The following is a 25735-nucleotide window of genomic DNA, read 5'->3' as shown; positions in this document are numbered from 1 at the left end:
AACTAACCTCCTGCCCAACCCCCAGCTGGGAGATGGGGGGCGGGTGGGGAGGCTGTCAAGCACAAAGAGACACAAGGCACCTTGTCTAGCCCAGCCCTCTACACTGCGGGGAGGATAGGAGAAAATACAGGGAGCCTGGGAACAAACCCTGAAGAAACCCCTGGACTTGAGCCTAGCCCTCTCTCCTCCAGGGGAAGTTCCCAGCTCCTCACAGCAATCTTGCATCTTAAGTCAGGCTCTGGCTGAACCTGGTGACTCCTGACTGAGACCCCTCCCGCCTCTGCCTTCCCCTCTCTAAAACCTTCAGAGCAGTCTGATGGCCCCCAGATACACAGAGCAGATTTCAGACATTCTGGAGACGCTGAGAAGCCCCCAATGCAGGGGTCTGCTGTCCTCCCAGGCTGGGGGCAGCCCCAGGCCTCTCTGCGATGGAAGTGCTTTGATTCTCAGAGCAGCCCTAGTGAAATCAATGCTAGCCACTCCCATGTGATCTCACCAAAATCATTTAATTCCTTTGTGAAAAATAAGATGACATCAAAGAACAAACTGTGGAAATGACAAGATGGAAGCCGGAACCTAAATTAGTTGTTCTCAGGGGGCGCAGGGGTGCTGAGACCTGCCTCCTTGAGACTCGGCTGGCCTGAGTGTGTACAAAACAGGACCTTCTCCTTGGGTCAGCCTGGATGGGGGGGCACCCCTAGGTGCCAGGCTCCCCACCACGGCGGCCGCCTTCTCGGTTCCACATCTCGTTCTCCTGCCGAAGCCGCTGGTTCTCCGTCCGGAGCCTCTCTACCTCGGCGGCCAGCTCCTCCACCTGGCGACAGGGCCGCTGGCTGGTGCACCCCTGCAGCTGCTGCAGCCTCCTCGTCTCCTCCTCGGCCTGTGACAGCCGCCTCTCCAGATCCAGGTAGTCGCGCACCAGCTCCTGCTTGCTGCGGCCCTGCAGGCTCTCAGTGTGATAGCGCTCATAGGCCTCGGAGAAATCCCTCTGCTGGAACTCCCCATGAGCTCGGCCCCTCGAGTCGCTGTCCCCGGCCTCACTTTCCCCACTGGAGCCTGGGTGGGAGGCCCCTTGGGGCACATCCAGGTTGGGCTCCTCAGGGTCTCTGTCGTTCATCAGGAACTGGGTGGTATTGTAGGGTGCCACGGGCTGGCCTTTGGCGAACATCTCCTCTCGGACCCGGGAGGCCCGCTGGCTCTGCCTCTCATCCCGCTGTTGCTTCTCGGCCCAGCTCAGCTCCAGGTAGGGCCGCCAGTGCCGCTTGCGCTTCGAAGGCCGCCGGCGGTGCTTCTTCCGTGCCAGTACGGCCTCCACTGAGCAGCTCCCTGGGCTCTGGGCCCGGGGACCCCTACCGTTCCAGCCTAGGCCACTGCCAGGAGGATCTTCCTCCTCTGAGTGGCTCTCCATCCGGGGTGTCAGGGGCAGGGAACCTCCAGGGTCATGAGGCTCAGGGGATGTTTTGGGGCTCCCAGGAACACGAGAGATCTAAAGAGAGAGGAAAAAAGGAGGACAGATCACAGATGGCCCGTCCCATGGTAGAATCCTCTGTTCACCCAGCCTGAAGCCGACCTGCCCGCACCCAGCTCACTTGGTCCCTCTCTAGCCTCACACCTTCTACAACCATTTGTCTGTTTCTGGGCTTACCTGTCTACTGTCTGTCCCCCAACCCTCCCCAAGCAAACTCATGGTGAGAGCCAGAATCTTGCCTGTGTATTTCACTCTGTAATTTCAATGCCTGGAACAGCACCTGGCACAGAGTAGACATTCAATAAATACTCTTTCAAATGGGATGGGAAGTGGCTCCTGATGTATTATTGGTTGATCAGAAGCCCAAACGGCACTTGCTCTTCCCTCTTCCTAGAAAGCTTATCTTTCAGACAGAGCTGGTTTCCTTGCAAGTGACCTGTACAGTCCCACAGAGGCCCCCATTCAGAAAAGCCCCATGCTTTGCTTAATGCTCTGCTGTCACTGTCTTGAACTTCTTAGTAATTTTTGAATTAAGAGCCCTTTGCACTGACCCCACAAATCATGTTGCCAATCCTGCTTCCAGCTACTTGCATAGCTGATTCTTTTTCATCCTTTAGGGTTAAGTTCCAATGTCAGCTCTTCAGGGAGGCCCTCCCTGACCACCCTATCTAAGTAGCCCCCATTCCCCTTCCCAGTGACTCCCTGTCATGTGACAGTTAATGTCCCACTTAGCATTTAGCGCATTACCATTTACCACTTGTCTTTCTCCTAGAAGAATGTGTCCTGTCTGTTCAGCTCACCACTGTGTCGCTAAGCATGGCCCAAGGTGAGTGTTCAATAAATATATGTTAAATGACATAAGCCCAGAAGTGGGGGGGATCCAAAAGATACTGGAACATGAGACTCTCGCTTCTGTCATTCTAGGGTGAATGGAGTGTATTTATTCCAGGCACAAGTTGGTATCACTCTTCTACATGAGGGGCAGGAAAGCACTAGGGAGAGGAAGGGCCAATCTCCAGTCTGTAGCCCAGAGAATTCTACACCTTATCTAAGAGGCAGAAAGGATTCTGTCAAGAGTGCGTGTGTTCAGGGCATCTGTTTATCTCTGCCGTGGTGAGGGTGGGAGTACTGAGTCTGGGGGAGGAGAATGAATTGCTGGAAGTTTGTGGTTTGGGGAATTCTAATAATAACCACCACCACTGGCACAGTGTTTTATAATGTTCAACACGGTTCAGAGACATCTGAGCATGGGTCTACACGAGTGTAGGGAGTGTACTGAGGGGTGTATGCAGCCCTGTAAGAGTTGGAGGTGTGTTAATGTGCGTTTTGGAGACCCCAAAGTTCTCTTCATAATTTGGGATGGGGTACGTTGGAGTGTGTGTACATGTGTGTTGTTTGTTGTGTTGTATTGTTACTTTACCTGCAGGGAGAATGTCATAAAGTAACAATACAATCAAGAGTGACAGGCCTTGTCTCCACCAGTGTCTTGCGCCAACTGAGGAGACCTTCTGCCCCACCCAGGAAGAGGCAAGGCCGCTGGGAAGTCCGAGGCAGGGGGTCTCGCTTCGGTGCGCACATCATTCACCCGTTCCCAGCCCTCAGCGAATGTCCCCCATGATCTTTCCCCCCACCCAAGCCAGCCCTGCCCCTCAGCCCCACATGCTGCCTCCCTCCTGAAGGGTTGTCCCCTTTCCACCATTACCACTATTGCAGATAAGCTGTGTGATCCCGGTGAGTCATTTGCCCTCTCTGAACCTTCAGGCCCTGACGTGCCATGAACTCCAAGTTAAATAAATCTGGAAAACTTACTGGAAGTAGCTAGGGGGGATCAGAGGACTAGAGTTCCCCCCTTACCTATAGGGAGTTGTGGACTAGGGGAGAAGAATGGGCAAGGTGGGGGCCAGTGAGAGAGAGCACAGGGTGGGAGGGTTTGGGCTCCTGTTGCCAGATCAGAAGGTGATGTTCTCTGAGGGCCTGATACAATCTGTCTCTCCCCTCTCTCCTGGGTGATTTCCTACCCCCTAACCTCCATCCTAAATTATGAACCGATGGCTCAAACTCTTCTCCCTGCTTCAGACTTGGTTCTCAGCCTAGACAAAATGCAGGGCAGGGTTCTGTTGTTCAAGACGCTAAGTTTAAACCCTGGGTCTTCTGCTTGCTGGCTGCATGATTCTAGAAAAGGCATGTCAGCTCTCAGAACATCAGCTTCTTTGAAATGGAAATAGTAATTTCTACCCTGAATGGCTACTAGGATTTCATGAGATAGCGCAGAATTAACATCTGCCATATTGCTCAGCGCATAGTGGGGACTCATTTAAAAATACTGGTTTTCCAAATCCACTAACACATCTGAGACAAGAAGCCAGGATCCCAGTTGGCAGGACCCGTGTTCAGGGCACTCAGGTGGTTGGGAGAGTGGGGCTTACCTTAGCCTCCTCCAGGGCTGCTGGTGACTCTGTGTTACAGTTGGTCAGGTTTGGAGTAGCCACCTTCTTCTGTTCCAAATCTTTCAGCAGATGCCTTTTAACTAGTGACACCTGCTTTAAATAATAGAAACCTAAGTCCCGAGGGAGAATTTTCAGGAAGACTCTGGCTACCCAGCAAATTTTTACCAAGGCAGCAGCAGCCATTTTGTAGCACCAGACCTGCACACCCTCATTTTCAAATGAAGGGCCGCCTCCAGCCTGGTTTTCACACCTCCAGCCAGCAAGGGGTCAAATGGGGATTAAGGGGCCATCTTCCCAGTCCTGTTCCTCAGGCCCCAGGCCAGGGCTTAGATCCTATACTCTTCTCCTGAAACTCACTGAGGCAGGCTGGCAGTTAGGAAGCTAGGCCTAAGCTTTGTTCCCCCAGCAACCAAAGAGGGGAAAAGACTGCCTGGGGAGGCGAAGACACAGCAATGACCTGGACAGGCTGGGAGTGGAGTGGGTCGGTGGCTCCGACAAGTCTGAGGAGGAGTCCTTTCCCCACTGCCTCCAGAGGCCCCAACCTTGACTGCAGGCCCCCACCTCCTCCCCAGGCTGGGCTCCAGAAGTCAACACCTCAAAAAACACGACTGGGCCCAGCCTGGGGCTGAGGCCTTTTCATCTACAGGGCCTGGCCTGCCTCCCTCCTTCTTCTCAGGATGGGAAACGGAGGAAAGGGTAAGGAGAAGTCTTCGCACTACAGGCAGCTGGGAGGGAAACCCAACAGGGATAAGGAAGGATTCCTTGGAAGAGGGGAAATGATCCGGGAAGGAGATTTTGCAAAGGCGGAACTGACCTATTTGCTGTCAGGGGCTATGCACAGGACTACATCTGTGTGTCTTTCTGTGCGACCGCCTGTCTGTGCAATTCCCAACGCCTCAGCCCTACCTCTTGCTGCAGTTGCTGCAGCTCTGGTCAAGCCGCTCAGGCACTGAGGTTGGGGGGAGGCCCCCCCACCCCGGCCTGGCAGCGCGGTGCCTACTGGGGATTGTAGTTCTTCTAGCTGGGGAAGGCGGATCAAGAGCCTGTAACGTCAACAAGCACACAGAAAACTCTAAAACCCATCTACCCTTGCGCGAGCGGCGTCCCGCGCTCACCGATGCCTCCTTTGATTGGCCCACTCGCCTGCCAATAATCCCTTTTTCGTCAACGATTAGTTGTGCGGAAGCACAAGTCGTTCCGCCTATCCGAGCTCAATTAAAGAGTTCATTGATGGCGTTAATCTTTACTGGGCAGAAAACAGATCCGGCTGAGAGGGGAGGGGCTTGGACGCGGAGGGATCCTCGGCCCTAGAGGAAGGCGACGAGAAGGATCGGTGGCCGCCGCCGCCATTTTGGGCTGGGAGGAGGCAGCGGAGGGACTCGCTGCGCAGTGAGAGCACCCCATGGGGGGTGGTCCGGGCGCGGGGAGAGGCCGGGCCGAGTGGGCTGCCTGAAGTGGCGGCGCCGGGAGACGGCGGGGGGTGGGACCGGGGACCGCGGGGGGGTGAAGGTTGGAGTCTCTCTGGCTGGGCCCGGTCCTCAAACCATCCCGGCAGCCCCGCAGCCTCGCCTCTCACAGAGGGCGGGGTTCTTGGGTAATTACCGCGTATTTCCCGAGACCCCAGCTGAGGAGAGACCGGGTGAAATGACTCCCCTCTGCTCTTTCCACGGGGGCGCAGATCCTGAGGCCGAGCTCCGCTGAGTTCTTTCCCCACCCCCATGCGGCCTGGGTATAGCGGCGAGGCCCGGCGTAGCGGGAACCCCCACTTCTATGGGCGCCGCGGGGGCGGGTGGAGGTCGCAGCTCCGGCCGCGCGCCCCTCTGGCGTGGCAGTCAGCTGGAGGTTCGGAGGGTAGAGAGCCAGGTGCACCCACCATCTCCCCCCGTACACCAAGGCCATCCCGCGGCCAGGGCTGTGAACAGGAACAGCCTTCTTCCTACTGTAGCAACCACTAATTCTCCCCAGGGACCAGCTAGATCGGGGCACGTGGAAATCTCTGAGCGCTCTTGCCCTCGAGATCTCTCCTGTCCAGCCCCGATTCTCAGAACGACCTGATCTCGCACGTCGCCAGCCGCTTTGGGAAACTCCAAAAGTGTGCTGTTCCACTTCTCTTGAAGTTTGACACCAAAGGGGTTTGGGCTTTTGCCCTTTGCAGAGTTGGGACACAAAACAACTTGGAGTCGCCACGGTTCTGGGAATAAACATGGAGTGGCCCATTTCGGATGCTTCAGGAACATCTGTTTGCATTTTGAAATCTGAGCCATAACTTTTACCAAAACTTTTGGAGATGGCCGCCCTCCTAAAGGAAAAAACGAACTAATTCCAATGTAGTCTTTATAAGGCTACAAATTCTTTCCAGTTTAAAGAACTTTTCTCCCACAGACGAAACAAAATGGGGGAGTATTTTGCCACTGGTGCATTGTTACTAGGGAACCTCTATTTTGAAATTCCAAGTAATTGAAAGTCACTTCTGTGGATCCCAGATGGCCACCAAAATAGAAATTGCAGTTTTGAGCTACTTCATATATGTGGCGTTTGAGGGAGCAGGGGAAACCTACTTTGAGAAAAATAAACACTCAACCTTATAGCTGTAGCAGCTTCTTAAGGATTGAGGTTTGATGTGAAATTCTTTTCTTGAATTGCAGATGAAACCATTTTGTTTCTTACTGCTTGAAATCTAAATTCAGAGAGATTCATAGGTCAGGGGTAGCTTAATGTTGCTAAAAGGTCACTTGCAATTATGCCTAGGTAGACTCGGAATTAGGAGAGTGGGCGGTGAGCCTTATCTTAGAGGGTACCTTGTGATGCGTCTCATTGCTGATTACAGATGGTCAAATCGTTCCTAAGCATTTGGCCTTAATAGCAAAGTTTCTTCGGAACTGAAGCCCTGTTCCTCCTATTAATAAAGTGATTTTTTTTTTTTTTAAGTTGTAAGAGTGACAGTTCCATAGCTTTAACTGTTTTCTCCCTTTGCCCCCAAGATGTTCTCAGAGAAAGTCTTAGAACTGGATTGCAAAAATACGATCACCTTTGACTCAGGTTAATCTAAAATTTGAACCACTTATCCTAAATAAAGCTTCAGGACACTTGATTCATGCTGTGGGTTGACTTGGCTTATGTCATGTTCACTTCACACTGTTGTTCAGATCAAGAGAATATGCCAGTTAGGAAAAGCTGACACTAACTTGGTAGGAGTTAAATAGTTATAGCTGAAAGGGGTTTTAAAGATTATCTTTGTGGTTCCTCTGTCAAGAATTTAATGGCGGAGGATCTCAGACTGTGATTCATCCTCCATTGTGGAGTAATCTAGTTAAACCTTTGGAAGCTACTAAGTGGAGAACACTGTACCAGGTGCAGAAATTTGGTACTCATTTTTAAAGATGAAAGCTTATCATATTTAAGGTTGACCCGTAAGCTTTTCCATTCCTTGATAAGAAAAGTTGGGAGTAAAATCAGTTAATCAATGGTCCCTTGGTGATCTACTGAGCAAAACACAGCACTGGAAGTTAGGAACTCCAAGTTCTATTTCTGTGTGTGCTACCACAGGTTTGGTTGGCTTGGCTAGAGGCCAAATCCTGAAGATGAGGCCAAACTGGCCATTTTGTTGCTGAGTCTATTGTGCGTCTAACTTTCAACTAGACCTTCAACTTCCTCCTCAGCTCTCCTCTTTCAGATGAGTTGCTTTGTGGTTTATGACAAATTCTACAAACCCTATATGCCTCAGTTTTCTAATTTGAAAATGGTATCAATGCAGCCTCCCTCATAAATACCTTGAGTAACTACTCTTCAGTGGCTATGTAAACATTTACTTGCTCTAACTTTACTTGGGAACTTTAGGACTTCTGCTTCAAAGGTTATTTGGGGCAGTTGGGAGGCCTGCCTTACCAAAGTGTGGCCTTGGTTGCCATGGGCCATCCAAATAGGTTGAACGAGGGTCAGTCTCAGGGTACCAAGCAGTTGTTACCGCAAGACCTGGATGTTTTACGTTTGCCTGATGGCCACCTCCTGGGAGTAGTGGCTGTGTGTGAGCAGCATTCATTGACAGAGGTAGGAGTAATTCTTTGCAGCAGTCCTCCTCTTCAGGATGAAGATACTTGCTTCTGAACTATGTGATTTCCAGTTAGTTTTTTACTTTGTTTAGCCCTCACCATCCTCTTCTCTGTCTTTTCTCTTTTTAAATTCAAATGTTTGCCGTTTTAAATGCACTTTTAGTAAGACCCAGAGAGGAGGGTAGAACTAACCTCCTAGACATTCCCTTCCATCCTCTGGTTGGTCTTCTGCCTTTGCTGAAAGTTGTCCTGGAGTTATCCAGGTATGCAGAATTGCGTGCTTAAAGCCGACTTCAGAACTTCAAATTAATCTTCTCCTCTGACGCTCTGGAGTCTAGGACAAATTCTACTCAGTAGTTTACGAGAGCAGTGATGCTGTCATTTTCTCAAATTCTTGTGCATGGAACACTCTACAACTCCCACATTTTCCTTCAGGAATATCCTTTTTGCTCACCGTAGATCCAGGGCTTTTTAACACTTCACACACAGTCAGTGGATGTATCAAATAGAATGTGCCTTCAGATGAGGGTTTACAATACTCTTCTGAATTTTTGCTCTTTTTGGAAAATTTTAAGCCAAATGTAACTGCTCTTGGTGCTGTATTGAGGGAAAGAATCACACTAGCTGTTTCAGGAGACTTACCAACAGTTCCTGGTACCAGCTCAACCATTTGAAAGAATTTTGTTGGTGTGCAGAAGTTTGTTAGTAAACTGCTAGGATTATTCCTGCTGTTACCCATGTTACATCATTTGTCATAATTGAACTGCCTCTAAGTAAAGCCCAAGAAAAACTTTATTCAGGAGGATTTATGAGAGCTGTGTTATTGATCTGTCTAAAACCAGCCTTTGTTTTTTCAACGAGAAATGAAATGAGGTTGTATGCTTTCCAGCATTCAAAGACAACTGGCAGAAATTGGCCAAATAGTGAATCTTCGCCTCCTAGACCATATATTTTGTCTTACTTACAGAGTATGACTGTTACCCTTTGGTCAGCAGATCCCACTCTTCAGGGCCTGAATTAGACACTTACTTTTAAAAATTAGTTTTTTTTTCTAGCAACAACCATTTACACTTTACATGAGAAAGGATAGTGGAATTTTATTCCAATAATCTTGCTTGAGAAATGTGAAAAATCATTTAAAAAAACTCACAAACTCAGGTGTACTTAGGTACAAGTACAGTGCTATTTAACTCTAGCCAGCTTTTCTGTCACACTGTTGTGAATACTTGTTTCCTGCTGGTGGTGTAAGTGGACAGGGGGACACCTGTAGTACATTACCTAATATTTGACTAAACAGTGGTTTTCTGAAGGTAGACTATTTAGTTGTGGATTTTGTTTATTTCTGTAGATTCCTTCTTTGATTTCTCTCACTTTTGAAGTCACTGGAGTAAAGTATATTTATTTATATTTCCCCAAGCAAAGGATTTTTATTTTACTCTGGACAAAGTGAAAATTAAAATACTGATCAAATGGGCATCTGCTCTGGTCTTAAAAAGAACCAGTAATAATACCAATGGTACCTTACTTTTGGATAGCCTATTTTCATGCTGTCTCCTTTAATACTTAACAGCAGTTATGTGAAGTAGGCACGGCCCCATTTTGCTGATGAAGAATGAGGCTCAGAGAGTTTAAGAGATGTGTCCAGGGTTGTACTGCTAGTATTTGTCAAAGGTATAACTAGGAGCCTGGTTTTTGACTCCTAGTCTGGTCTAATTTTATAATGTTTCCTCTCTTTAGAGATACCTAGTCCATTTTTCAGAACTAAACCAATCTGGAGCTCCTTGGCTTGTTCCCCTGTAAACTGAAATCTAAAGGGCTCTGTCTCTTGAGGGCCACTTTAGGTTATAGGCTAGCCCAAGAAAAGTTTTCCTTACTCAAAGGAGGATTAAGCAGTCCAGCCAGCTGTCTCCAAAATTTGGAAAGTGCTTTACCCTGGCTGGATATCCAGGCCCCAGTATAAGAAAGAGAACTGAAATTGCTAATGTGTAAGCATGATCTTTGGAGCAGCTCATTTAAAATGTTTAGCAGAAAAGCCTTTAGTGAAAGGCTAGAGTGGACTTGAGGATCATTTGTCATGATCCTGTTAGTATAGGTAATTCAGAGTCTTTTCTCTCTGCCCTTAGAGCAATGTTAGTCAAGTGTTTCAATCTAGAAACTGTTGATAGAAAACTGAAATTTTGCACAAATCTCATCATTATAAGAACATAAATGCAATAAACGCAGTAAAATGTCGGTGCCTTTGAAAGCAAAATTCAGACAGAAAGTTGCATATCTCAAGGTAAATCAAAGTAATTTATGACAGTTACTTAAAACTAAATATATATTTTTCAAGACTGGATTGAATGTCTCCTAAAACTTACACTTTTTTCCTGATGATAAATGCACTAAGAGTCTTTCTAATAGTCGGGGAAACAAGATGGTTATATTTAAATCCATCTTGTTAAGTAAGAAGAGGTTCTGAAATCAGAGGTCATCACTGCTGCAACCTATATAGTTCAGTCAAAATGAGGCTCCTGCTGTGCACTGTAAAGGCAGAGGGCAGTGTTGCTGCTTCTGGGACTGCTGCATGACGTCATGGCAGAAGGAAAATTAAAAACACAAAAACTATTTCAAAATAGACTTTTAATATAATTTTTAGGCCAAAGGAAAAGCTGATCATACATCGCCTCCAGTGGACCATCTGCCAGAATAGGGCCAGCTCAGTCCAGCTTTGAAGGCCCTGAGTCAGTCTTAACTGCCATAATTTCCCTTGATTCATGGATTTGTGTATGCTCATGCATCATAAGGTGCATTTCACTGTTGACATTCCCACCACCTCCACTATTTCATTTAGCTGCAAAAGCAAGCTTCCCAATGGGAGGTTTTATTCCCAGGCGTTCTTAACCTTCAAGGAGTTTGATAATTTTATGATTCTCTCGAACCCTCTCCCCAGAAAGATGTACACGTAATACAAGTCTATATATAATTGCATGGGGTTCATGGAGCCCAAGGCCCCCTATGGTTTCTGAGGCCCCATGTGAAGGAACCCCTGTGCTAGTGATTTGAACAATGCAGTTGCTCTAGGGAAACACTGACACAGGGCAGGTAAAGATGGGCTGGGTTAATCATGGTGACAGGAGGGAACAATCTTACAATTTCTTACTATTTTGACTTGGGGGCAGAAATTAATTCCCAGGGCCTCCCTGCATTTTCAAGAGCATAACTACTCAAGGACTAAGCAGCTATCAGTAGTTTAGGAGATAGAGAATAGCGGCTGTATAGGGAAGGTGCACGGTTCCCACTTGGCCCCTAAGGACTTAATTTAGCTCCTTAACCAGAAGCTTTACATTTGGTTTGCAGTGAGGGGGCATTTCTAATTTTAGTTTGACTCTCATGGAAAGGTGGACAGCTTCTATTCCTTTTTTTTTTTTTGGTATAGGGAGCACCTAAGTATTGGACAATTAAGGTTAAGTCCTTGGAATGCCCCAAATGGCCATTTCCTCTATAAATATAATATTCTCTACCTCTGAATATTTTAACATAAAGAGCTGCCTCACAAGTTTATCCAACCATTGCTTGCACTAAGAAAGCAAGAGGTTTACGAAGAGCCTTTTCCAGGCATCCAAGAACTCCTTCCAGCCTTATTGGGAGGAGAGGGGAATTACTAAAAACACACTTGTAGGAATGAAATGAGGCTGTCAGTTGTCTAGCCTGACAAACTGCCAAATTAGGCTTACGTTTTTGTTAATAGACTTTTGAACGGCTATTGAGAAGCAGAATTAAAATTTTAAGCTGCTGATTGTAGTTACTTTCTACTCCCCAAACACCCAACACTGGTTTATTTCTCCAGCATCAAGAAAGAAAACCAAGGCACTAGAAAACAAGCATACTTAAGTATTGAAGATAATTAAATCTTTATATTTTGCCGGAACTGTGTATTGTAGCACACTAAAACCCATTCAAGGGAAAACTGGGCAAATTGAAAATTCTCCCATTAAAGATTGTTTTTTGAAAATGGACAAATTAGATGATTCCTTTACCCCCCCCCCAAAACGCAATCACATATATCAGTACTATTCTGAATTAGCTCTAGAAATCACACTGAAACTACATTACATTTACAAATATTAAATTTATTATAACTAGAATGAATTTAATGGTTCTCAGATTTGGCCACCTTATAGCTCCATTTAAGGAGGGGATTTTTAACAGAAAAATGCTTTATAAATTGGTCAAATTACACATTAAAAAAGAAAAGAACTCCTAAAAAGGAAAACAAGAAAAGCAACCCTTCAGTTTCACATAATTAAAGAACAGGAGAAAGCACACAAGCTACATCATAGCTAAATTTACCAAACCAACCAAAGCCAGGGGGGATTTCTTTTCTGATTATGTGTCATAAAAAGGTCCACTGTTTTATATACACATGTATATAATGTTACATTCCGTCACTGTAAAAAGTCCCCTTTGCCCCCCTCCCCCCCAAAAGTTTCAGTCTAGTCTCCAAACTTGGACAGCGGTGCTCGCTCCTGCTGCCGGTGCAGTTCGTTCTCCGTCAGCAGCTGGAGGTTCTCGGCGCGCAGCCGGTCTAGCTCCAGCTCCAGCTCCCGGACACGCGCGTCGTCGCCGCCCAGCCGCTTGCTTTCCAGCCGCAGCCGGTTATTCTCGTCCTCCATGCGCGAGAGGCACTTCTCCAGCTCCAGGTACTCTTTGATGAGCTCCTGCTTGCTCATGTTCTGCAGGCTCTCCGCGTGGTACCGCTCGTAGGTCTCCGAGAAGTCCCGCTGCAGAAACTCGCTGCCGTCTCCTCCCATCCCGTCGCTGCCCCCATCCTCCTCGCCCGCTTCTTCCATAAAGTCCTCATCGCTGGTGTCGTCAGATTTGGCAGCGGCCCGTTTGGGATAGAGGCCGGTTTTAAGATCCGGCTCCTCCTGGTCGTGATCATCCATGAGGAACTGCGTGGTGTTATAGGGAGCCACTGGTTGGCCCTTGGCGAACATCTCGGCTCGAATCCTCGAAGCTCGCAGGCTCTGTTTCTCATCGAACTTTTTCTTCTCCTCCCAGGTCAGCGTGTAGTACGGTTTCCAATGCCTCTTCTTCTTGGAGGGGCGTCTCCTATGTTTTTTCTTGCCCAGCTGTCTCTGCTGCTGTCCCCACGCCTCCTCGCCCCCTGCGGCAGAAGCCCCCAACTTGTTGGCCTTCGGCCTCTGTTCCCCTCCCGCCGCCGGTTGGGGGGCACCGCCAGCAGACAAGTCGTCCCCATTCTGGCCGTTCTCACCCGCTTCCGGACAGCTGGATTCTGGGCAGACCTGGGTCTGCACGGGAGGCGGCTGGAGCTCCAGGCTCCCTTCCCCGCCCTGCCCCGGAGAGCCACCCGACTGGGGGGACGCTCTCGATTGCCACCTACTGTCCTCCTCGGGCACCCGCTCCTCCGCGCCTGGGGGGCGATCAGAGTTCGGCTCTTCATGGACAGCAGCAGCACCTGTACAGTTGCTAGTTTGAGGCTGGTGCTGATACTCTGACAAGAGTGGCTCGGCCATTGCTAATAGAATCCTCTTCTCGGAGTCTGAAGAATTTTGGCTGTAAGTCCTTAAGGAAAAAAGGGTTTTCTTTTCTTTCAAAAATGTCCAACACAGTCCTCTTCGGTCTGTAATTCCTGCAGTGATGCCTTCAGCCAATCCTTCTGTCAGCAAACTCCAACTGCAATTTGGGGGCGCTCAAGTCAGTAAAGGGTTAAGGGCCCACAGCGCGGCCGGCTAGCGGGTCCAAGGGGGGTGCAGCAGCAGGAACAGTAGGTATTGTGCAGAGGGGTGGGCCTCAAGCCTCCCCGCAGAGCGCCCCCGCGATCAAGGAGTTGGTGGGCAAGGAGATTAGGTTAAATCCAACGGGTTAAACCCAGCCCCGAAGGGGTTAAAACTACCCGATGACGCTGACTCCGAGGGGCCGGATCCACAAAGGGTTAAATCCCCTGCCGCAGAGCCCACAAGGGGTTAAAGTCCCAGAGCCACCTCCTCCCACTTCCACGGGTGTCGCTCCAACCCGTGCTCCCACTTCCCTAGGCCCGGCCGGAGCCTCAGCCGAGGACAGACAAACTCATCTCCCCTTTGGCTCGATGCTCTGCTCAGCTCAGTTCTCCTCCGCCTCCTCCTCTTTTTCCTCCCTCCCTCCTCCCCCCTCCGGCAGCTCCTCTTCCGCCTCCTCCCCCAACTTCCCCTCCCAACCTGCCTCTCCACCTGCCAACTTCCAACTGCTGCCTCCCAGCCCTCTGCGCCCCTTTTATATAGAAGACGGTCCGCCCCGCCCACGCGCATGCGTAACGGAGTCCCCGTCGCAGGAAGCTGGGAGTCGTAGTTCCCATCTTTCAGGCCCGCCGTCCTCGCGCGCCGTGCGACGTAGCCAATCCCAGGGCGCGTCGGGGGCGTCTTCCAGGCCACCTCCTTCCATCGCTTATCCCTCGCTAGAGAAACGTGAGCGCCCATTGGTCAAGAGGCACATGTCTCGCCGAGGAAGGAAGGCCGATCGCAGAGAAGATGGGGCGGGTTCTGGACCATACCATTGTGCTTCAGGAATAAGAGAAGATTCGATGGTCTGTGAGGGCCCGCACAGAATATTTTTATGAAAAGGTGCGTCTTAAAGGCTACTATTGTATTCTGTCCTCAGCGGAAAGGTTCTGAACGTCATAAACACTTGTTAGCGAAAGCAAGAATGGTTTACTCCTAAAAAGTAGTCCCTAAAGTGTAAACGAGGATTTAATTCTGTAAAGAGAGATGTTGGCCCGTGGCTAATAATTCTCGATTCTTAAAATTATAGGAATGTCTTTAAGGTGTGTGGTTAGTGACTGGGATTGACGTTTGCGGAAGGATATTGTGAACGCATTTTTGTTTAAAAAAGCGCATGAAGAAGTAAACAAATGAAGAATAAAAAGTGCCGCCTTAAAGGGACAGTGTGACTGCGTTAGGGCAGCAACCTCGGACTAGGCCTCGGAAAATGAGAAAGCAGGTTCGAGTCCCGGTTGACGTCCGCCTTCGGACTGGCCTCGGGACCCTAGGCCAAAGTGGCCGAGTCCCAGCCCCAGCGTAGTCCTGGGCCGCCGCCGCCCCAGGGGCCAGTGCAAAATGGTGGGCCGTGACCGAGGCTCTCGCCTGGGCCGGGAAGCACCGGGTGTGCGCCCTGGGCTCCCCCGAGACCCCGGCCTGTAAGGCCTCGCCCCCTCTTCCCCCTCCCCGGGCCTCAGCTTCTATCGAAGAAAATGGTCTTCTGGGGCCGTCTTGGTCTCTTCAGTTGGGAACCGACCAGGAAATTTTCCTGAGCCCGGACAGGAGAGTCCAGGGCTGCTGATGAGCCTCTTTGTTGGGGGAGGGGTTCGAAGTTAATACTGAGTTGAAATAATCAACCCTGGCTAGTCGAGAGAGAAGAGGGAATCATCCACAGACGCTCTTCCTCGTCAGTGGGCGCTGGGCAACGCCGGGAGGGAAGCAGAGCCAGAGGCTTCCGTGAGGAGGAAGCCTTGCCCAGAAATGGAGGCAGGGGGATTCTGGCCCAGAGCTGCGGGACAGATTCATGGCGGGGTGGAGGGGGGCGGCGACATAGGTTCCTTGTGAAAATTCTCCAGATTCCAAGCTCCCGCCCAAAGGACAGGGGCCGGGAGTAGCCCAAACCCTCCGCCCAAATCACTTGGGCCTAGAATCTCCCCCAAATCTCAGTGTCTCCCACTTGCCACACGCACAGTGACCCGTTCTATTCTTACTGTTCTTACTATTGCTTCCTCAGCTGCCGTGTATTACATTCCAACCACTTCCCACCGCACAACGTTCTTTTACACACACAACCATTTGCCCCACCACAGCCCAGTGAGTTAAGCAAGGTAGGGATTATTGTCTCCATTTTAGAGATAAGAGATCTCAGAAATTGACTTGTCCAAGGTCACATGACAACTGAGTGGCAATTTCAGCTAAAGCGAAGGTCTTTGTGTGTGACCCCGTGCCATTTTTCTTTCTGTCACAAACACAGAATTCCTTTTTTTTCGTAAGAACGCTAGATTTGGTTCCTTTACATCCCCAGCAGCTTCAGCCTAATTCAGGTCCTCATTTCTTTCTTTTTTTTTTCTCTCTCTCTCCTTTTTTACCCTCTCCCCCCCTCCTTTTTTTTTTTTTTTTTTTTTTTTTTTTTGGCTGCACTACACAGCATAAGGGATATCAGTTCCCCAACCAGGGAACGAACCTGGCCCTCTGCAGTGGAAGTGGGGAGTCTTAACCACTGGACCACCAGGGAAGTACCCCAGGCCCTTCTTCACTTAGCAAACATCGGATAGAAGGGCACAATGGTGAATAAAATGTCATCCTTGCTACCCAGGTAATGTGCCATCAAACCACAGTAAACAAGTGAAGAAACTCCTGGTAGGATCTTGTGAGCCAAGTTGCTTAGGAGTTGAGAATTGTGGACAGGTTTCATGCAGGAGGTGACTTCTTGGCTGTCTCTGAAAGATGAAGCATTTTCAGGCAGAGTAGCATGAAGTAGGGCATTCTATGAAGAGCAAGCATCTCATCCCAAGACAGGACTTGTCTGGGGACTCAGGAGTGGTTCTGTGGGGAAGTGGTGATGGGTATGCCCAGAGGGAGAGGCAAGCAAGAGTGACCCGGAGGCACATCCAGGTGTTTTGAGGTTGAACATCTTAGCCTGTTTTCCCTGGGCTTCCAAGAACTGAGGTCTATTTGAAAAGCCTGCCCCTCCTCTGTGCTGCTTCATCAGTCACACAGGAGGCTTCCGGGGAGCAAGAGCTGCCCCTCACACTGGGAGCTCCCCGAGGAAAAAAGTCTTTGCAGAGAACTCGACTGGGAGTCAGAGACTTCCAAACTGTTACATTTTCATACGCCTGAGGATTCCTGGGTACCCTCACTCAGGGGGTTTGGAAGGTAAACTGAGCCCAACCTCAGTCTACTGGACAGGGCTCAGCTATATGGACTCATTTGTCCTATTAGGGGAGGGGTGGCCAGACTGATAGTTTGTAATTCTAGAATTCTATGAAAGGAGGCCATGCACCTTGATATTAGCTGAGGTTTAACTCTATGCTAGGCATTTTACATGTCCTGGTCATTTATTTATTTATTTATTTTAAAATTTTTATTTTTATTTTTGGCTGCGCTGGATCTTTGTTGGCTGTGCGCGGGCTTTCTCTGGTTGTGGCAAGAGGGGGCTACTCTTCGTTGCGCTGCACGGGCTTATTGCAGTGTCTTCTGTTATTGCAGAGCACGGGCTCTAGGCGCGCGGGCTTCAGTAGTTGTGGCACGCAAGCTCTATAGCGCAGGCTCAGTAGTTGTGGCGCGCCAGGGCTCGAACCTGTGTCCCCTGCATTGGCAGGCGGATTCTTAACCACTGCGCCACCAGGGAAGCCCCTGTCCTGGTCACTTAAACCCCTGGAGTGCCTTATGATGAAGAGATCTTCATCGTTATTTCACAAAGCAACCCAGGCTCAGAGCAGTTAAGAATCTTGCCCAGGTCACACAGCTAGTATGTGCAACTGGTGGAGCTGGTTTCCGCCCCACTCCTGCATCCCCAGCATCAATTTGGTCCCTCTTCCACTGCCCTCCAGTTGTCCATCCTTAACGCACGCGTTAACTCAAAATTTCGGAGCCCCAGCAGTCTGCAGCAGCCAGCGACCCCCGGAGGTCTCTGCTCACTCCGGCACTGGGCCTACCCCGACCGGGGCTCCCGTGCAGGGCCCCGCCCCCACTCCTCAGGGAGGGGCGGGAACGAAGCTCCCGCCGGCCTTGGCCTTCCAGAAAGTTCCCTGGGAAAGCCTGAGCGCGGAGGTCACCGGGAGGGGGCATGGGGAGCGAGCAGCTGAGGAGTGGGAAGAGGCAGTGAGCACTTCTGGGGCCGGGGTATCGGCCCCGACCCTACGCCTGGTGCGCAGAGCAGGGAGTAGCCGCCCTTCCCTTCGGGCGTGGACGGAGCCTCTGCCCGAGCCCCGCCGCGCTCCTCTCCTCCCGCCACCCCTAGCTCGCCGGTTCCCCCTCCCCCTGGCCACGACGGGGCGGGGGGCGGGGCCGCGGCCTTGGCCCCGCCCCAACCGCGGCGCCTCCCGCCGCCCCCTCCGCCTGCCTCTCCTCCGCCTCAGTTCCAGACCCTGGGCTGTTGCCTCCACTGGCCCGGGGAGCGGGGAAATGCTTCTTCTGGGACGCCAACCGCTGGCCTCTCGGGGCCGTCCACGGGCAGCGGGGGAGGGGGCAGGGAAGGGACTTGGGGCTCACGCGCCCCGGACCCGCTTCCCGCCTCAATCCGTGGCAGCCCAGACGGCAGAAGATGAAGGTTTTATTTTATTTAGTGAAACACTCTTTTGTAAGTTAATGTTTAGTGAAGACGTCCTGAGTATATGTGGGGGTAGGGCGGCCAGGAAAACGGAGCAGACTCCCCTCCCCCGGGGTTAGCTCTCTCCGCCTTTCCCCCTTTCCCCAGCTCGGTCGGGCCTCCCAGCCAATCATTCTTCCAGGCCCCGGCCCAAGTCCCAACTTGCCCACGAGCTGAGCCTCCTCGGGGAGAGGCTGGGGTGGGAAAGGAGTCAGGTGACCCAGAGGGTAGGGAAGGCAGAGGCTGAGACCCGGCAGCTCTGCCCCTGAATCAGCTGCCAACCCTGAAACTGGGGACGTGCACCACACGTGCAGCCTCCCCAGGGAGCCTGAGGTGGTTGGGGGTGCGAGGAGGGGAGTTCCTGTGGAGCTGCAGGAAGAGTGGGGTCTTATCCGGCTCCCCGTTAGGGGAGGGGTGCCAAGGCAAACACTAATTGCGGCAGGAAGGGGGTGGGAGCCGGGTTTAACGCCGTTCTCCTAAACTCTAGGAAGGCTCAGAGTCTCCTCCGTTGGCTGCAGACTCCTCCATTGAGAGTCACCTCTTCTGTGTCCGAAACTGTCGGAAGAGCCACTGGACGATGAAGGGCCACAGGAGGAAGAAGAGCAGCGTGGGAGCAGAGAGCCTGAGGGGCCAAGGCCTGGCACTGGGCGGAGGCCTCTGCCGCCAAGAGGAGAGAGTCAGGAGCCAGCCCGGGCCTCAGCACAGGCTGGGCCCTCCTTCGCAACCTGCTTGCAGAGCTCAGGTGGGAGCTTCTGCCTCCCTCTCCCCAGTCTGAGGACTGGGGCTCCCAGTTAGTCCCTGACACGTTGAGCCCTAACTCTTTCCCATATCCTCCTCCAAGGTGCTGAGAAGGCTGAAGGCTGGAGAGGCTGCTGAGTGGAGAGACTGGCTTCAAGGCTGTCTCCTCTGGGCCACAAAGCAGTGACCCTGTTGGTGTGGCCCGAACACCCCATATCGTAAAGGATGTGCCACATATTTCAAATGAGGACCCTGGGTGCTCAGATTTTAGTTTCTAAATACCATTCTCTGCTGAATGGAGAAGTGGCAGATTTTAGGTCTGGAGCAGGGAAGGTAGAATTGAAAGTGAGATGTCTTGTACCAGGAAGCAAGGAAGCTTTTAAAGATTAATGAGGTCAGATTACAAGAACATAGGACCCAGCTTGAAAGGGAGGGTCCCACCAAAGTTGTGACAGCCTGGGCATCAAAAAGAATGATGATTGCAGTTGACTGAAATACTGAGTCTTTAAAATCCGTGAGTTCATGATGATACTCAAAGAGAAAGTGGAAATTTATCACCATTGAGGTGGCTGTTAAATCAACTCTTTACTCTAAAAATAGATAATTAAAGAGAAAGAATTAAGCACTTATTCTGCCTTCCATAAGGCACTGTATTTCAGGGAAATCCTAGATGATCAGGGAAACTCTACAGAAAAATGACAGCTAATAAATGTTAAAGGAATCATAGAATTTAAGTCAACATTGTTTTTTTGTAACCAGTAAATAAATTATTGATCCAGGCAAGGAGTATCTATCAATTGTCAAAAGCTGTGTGTCAAATGGGCTTGATGGGGAACTGGACATTCCCTGGCTGCAAGTGGTGGGAACAGACTGTCACCCCTTCATCCCTGCTAGTGGTCCACGCTAGAATCATTCATGGTAGGACATCCAAATATGTGTCCCTTGATGTAAAGAAAGAACATCTCACCTCTGATGTAATCTGGTCCTGTAAACTAGCCAGGAGGCTGTCATCAGACCACAAGAGTGGAACATTCTACAGGACCACTATCCAGTCTCATCCGCAAGTCAGTAGCAAGGAAGAGGGACTAGTCTAGACTAACAGAGTCTTAAGAACAGAGGCTCCTGGCCTGGACAGACAGGGAAGCTGGAAAAGGCGATCTGAATTTGGATTGTGTATTTGATGATATGAAGGAATTACCGTGTGTGATAAAATGTTGTTTTTGCTAGGTAGTAGAATGTCCTTATTTTTAGAGATGCAAACCCAAGTATCTCAGGGTGGAAACCTTTAAAATCTTCAGCATATAAAATTAGTAAAAGGTAAACAATAAATAAAACCCTGGGGGGTGAGTGTTGAAAGGTTAGCTGCTGTGGATCTGAGGGAATTCCTGCCAACCTGGCTGACACCCACTGTGCCAAGGGGGTGAAGGGTCACGTGAGTGATTCCCGCGCATCCAGGAACTCATGCGTCCCCTGCCCCCACCACTCCAGGCTTTGCAAGAACAGACTCACTCATAGTGAGCGGTGGATGCCAGCTTTGGTGGGAGACAGACCTACGGCCACTCCCAGCTCCATTACTTAATGTTAATCTAACAATGAACCCCATTTGAGAAGTCCTTCCCGGGCACTGCGGAAGCACCTACATGCATTATCTCATCTAATCCTCACAGCAGCTCTGTGAGGTTCTTCCAGGCTGTGTACCCTCAGGTAAGTTACTCAACATTTCAGAGCTGTAGTTTCCTCATCAGTAAAAGGGAAATGAAAAGAAAACCTATTTCACTGGTTTGTTTTGAGGATAAAATGAGATAATGCAGGTAATGTGTTTGACACACAGCTGGGGTTCCAGAAATGGCTGCTGTTATTTATTTTGCATAAGCAGAGGTGTAAGGGGCAAGCAGATCTAGAAATTGAGAGGAGGGAGTGAGGGATGCAAGGGCTGAATTTGGGGAGGGCGAGACAATAAATCTGGGAACAGAAGTCCTGACTGAGGGGCAATAGGGACAACCCCCCCCCCCCAGCCCCAATGCAAAGAGCAGACACATTCTGGCCCCTCCAACTATTGGAATTCCATCTGTCCTCAGTTACTCTTCAGGCAGAGGGAGATAAGAGCAGGAAAGGAGGGCCTCTCCCACTTCCAGGCTGGATGCACTACAGATCCCCTGACTTCCTTGCCTGCACCATGAGCCACACCATTCTCTGGAGAAGGCAGAGGTGTGAGCAGGCAGAGACGTGGGGACAAAGACAGAAGTGGCTGGATGAAGAGCCCAGAAAAGAGACCCTCAAAGTTCTGCCCCAATCTTGCCCTGGGCCTTCGGACGGGGCTCACCTGCTTGCAGGGGACAGCCATGCTCTCCAGGCTCTGCAGTCTCCCCTGGACGTCCCGCATGCTCTCCTGCAGCGCCCGAACTGTCCCCACCAGCCATGTGTCCAATTCCTGGGGCCCCAGCAGGGTGCTTTCCAATCTCCCTGCAGTGCACAGACACACAGGGAAGGGGACTCAGGAGGCAACTCAGCTAGGGGCAGGGTGGTGGCAGGCTGGGGCAGGTCCAGGGAAGAGTAAGAGTAGAGTGCGATCCCTTGTACCAAGTGTGAGTCTTGTAAAGCCCATCCATGTGGCTGAGTAATGGGCCGCCAGGGGTTTGAATCCCAGCAGCACCACTTAGCTCTGTGACTTTGGGCAAGTCAGTAACTTCTCTAAGGCTCGTTGGTCAACTGAAAATTATGTCATCTCCCTCACAGGGCTGCTCGCTCTGAGGAATAAAGGAGATAATATTTAGGAAAGTGCCCCTTATGGGACGTGGCACACTGGAAGTTCTAGAAAGGGATAGGGCAGAACTCGTTCTCCTAATAGAGTCCCAAATGGGAGACCCAGAGAGAGAGGATGACTCCCAAGGCCACATAGGTGTAGATGAGAGAGCTGGTCTAGGAATTCTACCCCAGCTGCCCCTACTCAGCGCCAGCCAGGGGTACAGACTCCTGGTGGCCCTCAGAGAGGAGGCTGGGCAGGGACTTTGCCCATCCAGGCCAGTGTCTGGCTTTAACCCTTCCTGGGCAGAGGCTGCTCTCTCCAGTGCCTAGCGTTGGATTTCACCTCTCCCCATGAGGGCAGCCAGGGGAAGGCCCAGGGCACCAGAACCATGGGAACGGCAGAAGTGGGTGAAGGGTCAGGCAGGGGCTCACCTTTCTTTGCAGGAGACTCGGTGCTGTTTCTGGTGTTGAGCTCTCCTCCCAGGGCGCCCGTCTCTGCCCAAACCTGCTGAGAAGAGTCACAAAGTCCAAGAGGGGTGGTGGGAGCAGCTAGGGCCCAGTGGGGTAGGGAAGGGGAGGCAATGGGAGTGGGTCTCACCAGCTCAGGCTCCAGCTGCTCCATGGAATCACAGAAAACCTCAGAGTCCTGGTCCCTGGGTGGCTGGGACTCTGAGAAGGGGATGAGTAGGGTTAGTGACAAGAGGGAGGCCACGGAGGGAGGGGAGGCGGGTGCATCTAGGCAGAGGCATCTGTTCAGGACACACTAGAGATACTGCCGCAAGAGGCCCAGATGGCTCCCTGGGTGGGGCCCTGGAACAGGAATCCCAGAACCTGCCCCTGGCCTTTGGGAGCACAGGAGGTCTCAGTGTCTGGGCATGAGGCGTGACAGGCACAGCGTGGCATCTAGCCTGCTCCCCTCCACCCTGCCTGGAGGTCCCCCCCACCTCTCACCTGGGTTTGGGCCTCTGCCCCTCCTGCCCAGGCACTGACCTGGGCTTGGGGGTGCTGGTTCCTTGGGAAGGCAGGGAGGCTCTGGGGCAGGCTCAGCATCTCCATTCAGTACCTGCTCTTTCCAACCTGCGGAGACACAACACCCAGAGGTGGGGCTGGGAAGACATCAGGCCCCTGCTCCCCAGTTAGCCATGGACTCTGCCTGAGACCCACCCCATCAGGGGCACTGGTTGCGATCCTTACAGGGACATCACCTAGAGCCCTCTGCCCCAAGGCTCCCCTCCAACTGAGCAGCCCCCCGAGACAGTTCAGTCAGCACTCGTGGAGCTCCCAGCCTGGGGGCCTGACCTGTGACCCTTTTCAGGAAGGTCTCCGGGGGCCTCGGCATGTCAGGGATCACCTGGTACAGGGGCTCGAAGTAACCAAACATGTCCTCTGCCATCTCGCCCAGGGGCACCGTGTCGATCACCTGTGCAGGAGGGGGTCTAATGGGGAAGGGCTGGCCCCTCCCACCACTGCCCCCTTGAGCTGGGCTGCCTCCACCCTGCTTCTGCCCTGTCATACCTCCCCACCTTGTGCCCAGTCGGGAACCAGAGACAGGCAGGGGTGGGGGAACAGCATGAAGGTGGTAATTCCCATAGGGGTAGCAACGTGCAGGAAACATAATGGGGGTCAGACTGGAAGGGTGGGGGGCAGGCCACCTGGCTGAGAGCTTGGTCACAGAGAGGAGTCCGCAGCCTCTCCCTACCCTCTGGGCCACCAGCTTCATTTCAGTGATGTAGGCGGACATGGCCTGCTCCCTGCTCATCTTTCCCAGGCTGTTCCAGGCATCCCTGGGGGACAGAGGGCTGTGAAATGCTGGTTGACAGCTGAGGCTTGTTTGCCCAGCCGATGGGGAGCTCACCATTTATAACGTCCAATAGGGTCCCAGAACCCAGGCTGGGGGACCAGGCAGGGCCCCATGGTAGCCTGCTTGTAGTAGCTGTAGAATCGCAGCATCTCTTTATAGGAGGGGCGGTAAGAGCCTGGGCAGGGGTTGGGAAGTGGAGGAGAGAGCATCACTCCCAGCTCAGAGGATGGAGGTGGGGGGAGAACCACCCTTGGGGAGGACAGAGATGGTGAGGGGTCCCTCCCAGGGCAGCTGGACAGGGGCAGGTGGCAGAGGGGACCCCCAGGACAACTCAGGCAGGGATTGTCTGTAAAAACTGCCAGGATCAAAGCCTCCTGGGAGGTGGACCCCAGTCGTCTTGACCCCCAAATGCGGGTCCCCATGCCCTCACCGTTCTTAGGCAGGTTCTGAATGACGCTGACTGCGGCCTGGAACTGTTTCTGGCAGTCCGGCTCTGGACTTTCATTTTCGGTACCCATACCCAGCTGCTCTGAGCCTTGGGGCCCTACTTTTGAGCGACTCTGCAAGAACAAGCCTGTGTGTGAGCAGGCTCCAGGCCGCCCCCCGCCCCCCGCCCCCAACTCCTCCCTGGCACACGCCTCTATAAGTCACTGGTCCATTTTCCAGAGGAGCAAACTAAGCTCTTTAGAGGCCTGAGTGAGACACCCCGGGAGGTCAGAAGCTGCGACTGAGGAGACTCCTTTTCCTACCCCAAGGCAGCGTGGGTGGGGCCAGGATGGGTGGAGAGGATCTCGGTGTGTGGGTGGAGAGACAGGTGGCAAGGGTCGCGGTGCCTCTCTAGATGCACATCTCCAACTCCTAGACAGGAGAACCCCAAGCCGAGAGGAGTCAGGGCGGGGCAAACATCCTCCCACCCCGGTCCCCCATACCCCGGCTCAGCTGCCCGGCCGCCCGGCACTCACCCTCAGCGCCCACTGCCCGGACACCTGGGTTCCCTCTCGCCACTAGCCGGAGGCTTCCGATTGACCTCCTGGACGGGTCTGGCCCGGATGGGGACGCGGAGCAAGGGGGAAATTTTAAGCCAATGAGAGAGCCCGTTTCAGATTTCGTCTACACCTCGACCACTCAACGCGGCCCTTTCGAGATTATGCAAATAGTTTAGCGGTGCCTCTCCCAATCAGGCGGGGCAAATCCGCGGGTTGGTTCCTCAACCCTGGACCGCCAGAGGCAGGCGGAAGCGCCCCCTGGTGGACACCGTGAAATGACGCTGTCTCTTGCGCCCCCTCTGGTGGAAACCCGCTTAGTCAGCTGAACCCAGGTCCCGCAGATTCGAGCCACGCAACTCAGCTCTCCAGACGCTTAACAGGCGCTGGGGATAAAAAGGGGAATCATGTTCTGAGGTCAGGGGTTCTAAAGGAGGGACACTGGAGCTGAGTTTTGGGAGCCTTAAGAGTAAGCCAGGAGAAGAATGAGGAAGGTCATTTCTGGAGAAAGGAATTGCAGGATTAAAAGTACAGAAGGGAAGACTAAATATTTAGAAAGAATATCCAGAGAGGCGTGGAGACGCCAGCCAGCACGGACGGAATCTCTGGGTCCGGGATATCTGAGAATGGAGTAGAGCAGTAGGTGGCAAATCTAGGTCCTGAGAAACTAAGCTTTATCTTTGGGATGACACACTCCCGGCCGCCGCCGAGTGGCGGTGTGCACCCAGCTCTCCGCCCCCGACCCAGGGCACTTGCTGCAGAAGACGCACATATCCCACCCCTCGCGCACAAATACGCTGGTGGTTTCTTATGTAGTAAGTGTACGCATGACACGGTCACCGGAACCCGCACTCGACGCTCACCCGCAAGTTGATGCCAAGGACATCTACGCAGCGTGCGGTGGCCGTCCCAGGACGATCAAAGGCCCGGCGGGGGTGCCAACCTGTCCAAGCCTCCAACCACAGATTCTGCCGGGGTCTCCAGGCTTAGCGCCACCCCATCCTCTCCAGACCAGTCAGCTTGCAGTCTTCTACCCCTTTGGGGACTGCAACTGGCCGGGCGCGGAGAGGGTTAATCCTATGGCGTCATGGCCAGAGCCTTCCTCCCTCCCCACCTCCAGTCAGTTCCCACTTCTCCCCCCACCCCCGACCCCTCCGGTTCGGGCTGCCCTGCCGCCC

The 25735-nt window shown here is 52.0% G+C and overlaps 3 protein-coding genes and 1 long non-coding RNA gene across 17 annotated transcripts; 1 reads left to right on the top strand and 3 right to left on the bottom strand.

The window, feature by feature from the left end:
* Positions 1-487: 487 nt before the first annotated feature.
* HEXIM2 (HEXIM P-TEFb complex subunit 2) lies at positions 488-11908 on the bottom strand. 4 transcript variants are annotated; one of them, XM_082440980.1, is made up of 4 exons: positions 5518-11908; positions 5031-5125; positions 3895-4005; positions 488-1486 (listed from the first exon to the last, which is right to left on the bottom strand). In XM_082440980.1, exons 1-4 carry the CDS (start codon positions 5633-5635, stop codon positions 698-700), a joined length of 1113 nt encoding a protein of 370 aa, XP_082297106.1. In that variant the 5' UTR covers positions 5636-11908; the 3' UTR covers positions 488-697. The 4 variants fall into 4 exon arrangements, with proteins under 4 accessions (XP_082297106.1, XP_082297104.1, XP_082297105.1 ...); XM_082440978.1 differs by lacking the exon at positions 5031-5125 and having other exon boundaries at positions 3895-4008; XM_082440979.1 differs by lacking the exon at positions 5031-5125.
* LOC309650102 lies at positions 5132-19817 on the top strand. 3 transcript variants are annotated; one of them, XR_014257407.1, is made up of 2 exons: positions 5132-5304; positions 18778-19817. It is a non-coding gene; the product is annotated as an uncharacterized lncRNA (long non-coding RNA). The 3 variants fall into 3 exon arrangements; XR_014257408.1 differs by lacking the exon at positions 5132-5304 and adding an exon at positions 14573-16295; XR_014257409.1 differs by lacking the exon at positions 5132-5304 and adding an exon at positions 16309-18281.
* HEXIM1 (HEXIM P-TEFb complex subunit 1) lies at positions 12056-14194 on the bottom strand. Its single transcript, XM_082440983.1, has one exon. It carries the CDS (start codon positions 13481-13483, stop codon positions 12440-12442), a length of 1044 nt encoding a protein of 347 aa, XP_082297109.1. The 5' UTR covers positions 13484-14194; the 3' UTR covers positions 12056-12439.
* On the bottom strand, positions 18242-25672 carry ACBD4 (acyl-CoA binding domain containing 4). Of its 9 annotated transcripts, none has more exons than XM_082440991.1 (12): positions 25421-25656; positions 24537-24614; positions 24324-24432; positions 24005-24134; positions 23629-23749; positions 23473-23557; positions 23073-23193; positions 22764-22850; positions 22372-22442; positions 22206-22278; positions 21352-21491; positions 18242-18947 (listed from the first exon to the last, which is right to left on the bottom strand). In XM_082440991.1, exons 4-12 carry the CDS (start codon positions 24090-24092, stop codon positions 18825-18827), a joined length of 909 nt encoding a protein of 302 aa, XP_082297117.1. In that variant the 5' UTR covers positions 24093-24134; positions 24324-24432; positions 24537-24614; positions 25421-25656; the 3' UTR covers positions 18242-18824. The 9 variants fall into 9 exon arrangements, with proteins under 9 accessions (XP_082297117.1, XP_082297116.1, XP_082297112.1 ...); XM_082440986.1 differs by having other exon boundaries at positions 18778-18947; positions 22206-22281; positions 23473-23572; positions 25421-25660; XM_082440988.1 differs by having other exon boundaries at positions 18778-18947; positions 23473-23572; positions 25421-25659.
* Between the last annotated feature and the right edge of the window lie 63 nt (positions 25673-25735).

This window comes from Balaenoptera physalus (genome assembly GCF_965194825.1).
Source record: "Balaenoptera physalus genome assembly, chromosome: 20".
Classification (NCBI taxonomy): Eukaryota; Metazoa; Chordata; class Mammalia; order Artiodactyla; family Balaenopteridae; genus Balaenoptera; species Balaenoptera physalus.
This window is presented reverse-complemented; position numbering and strand designations above follow the sequence as displayed.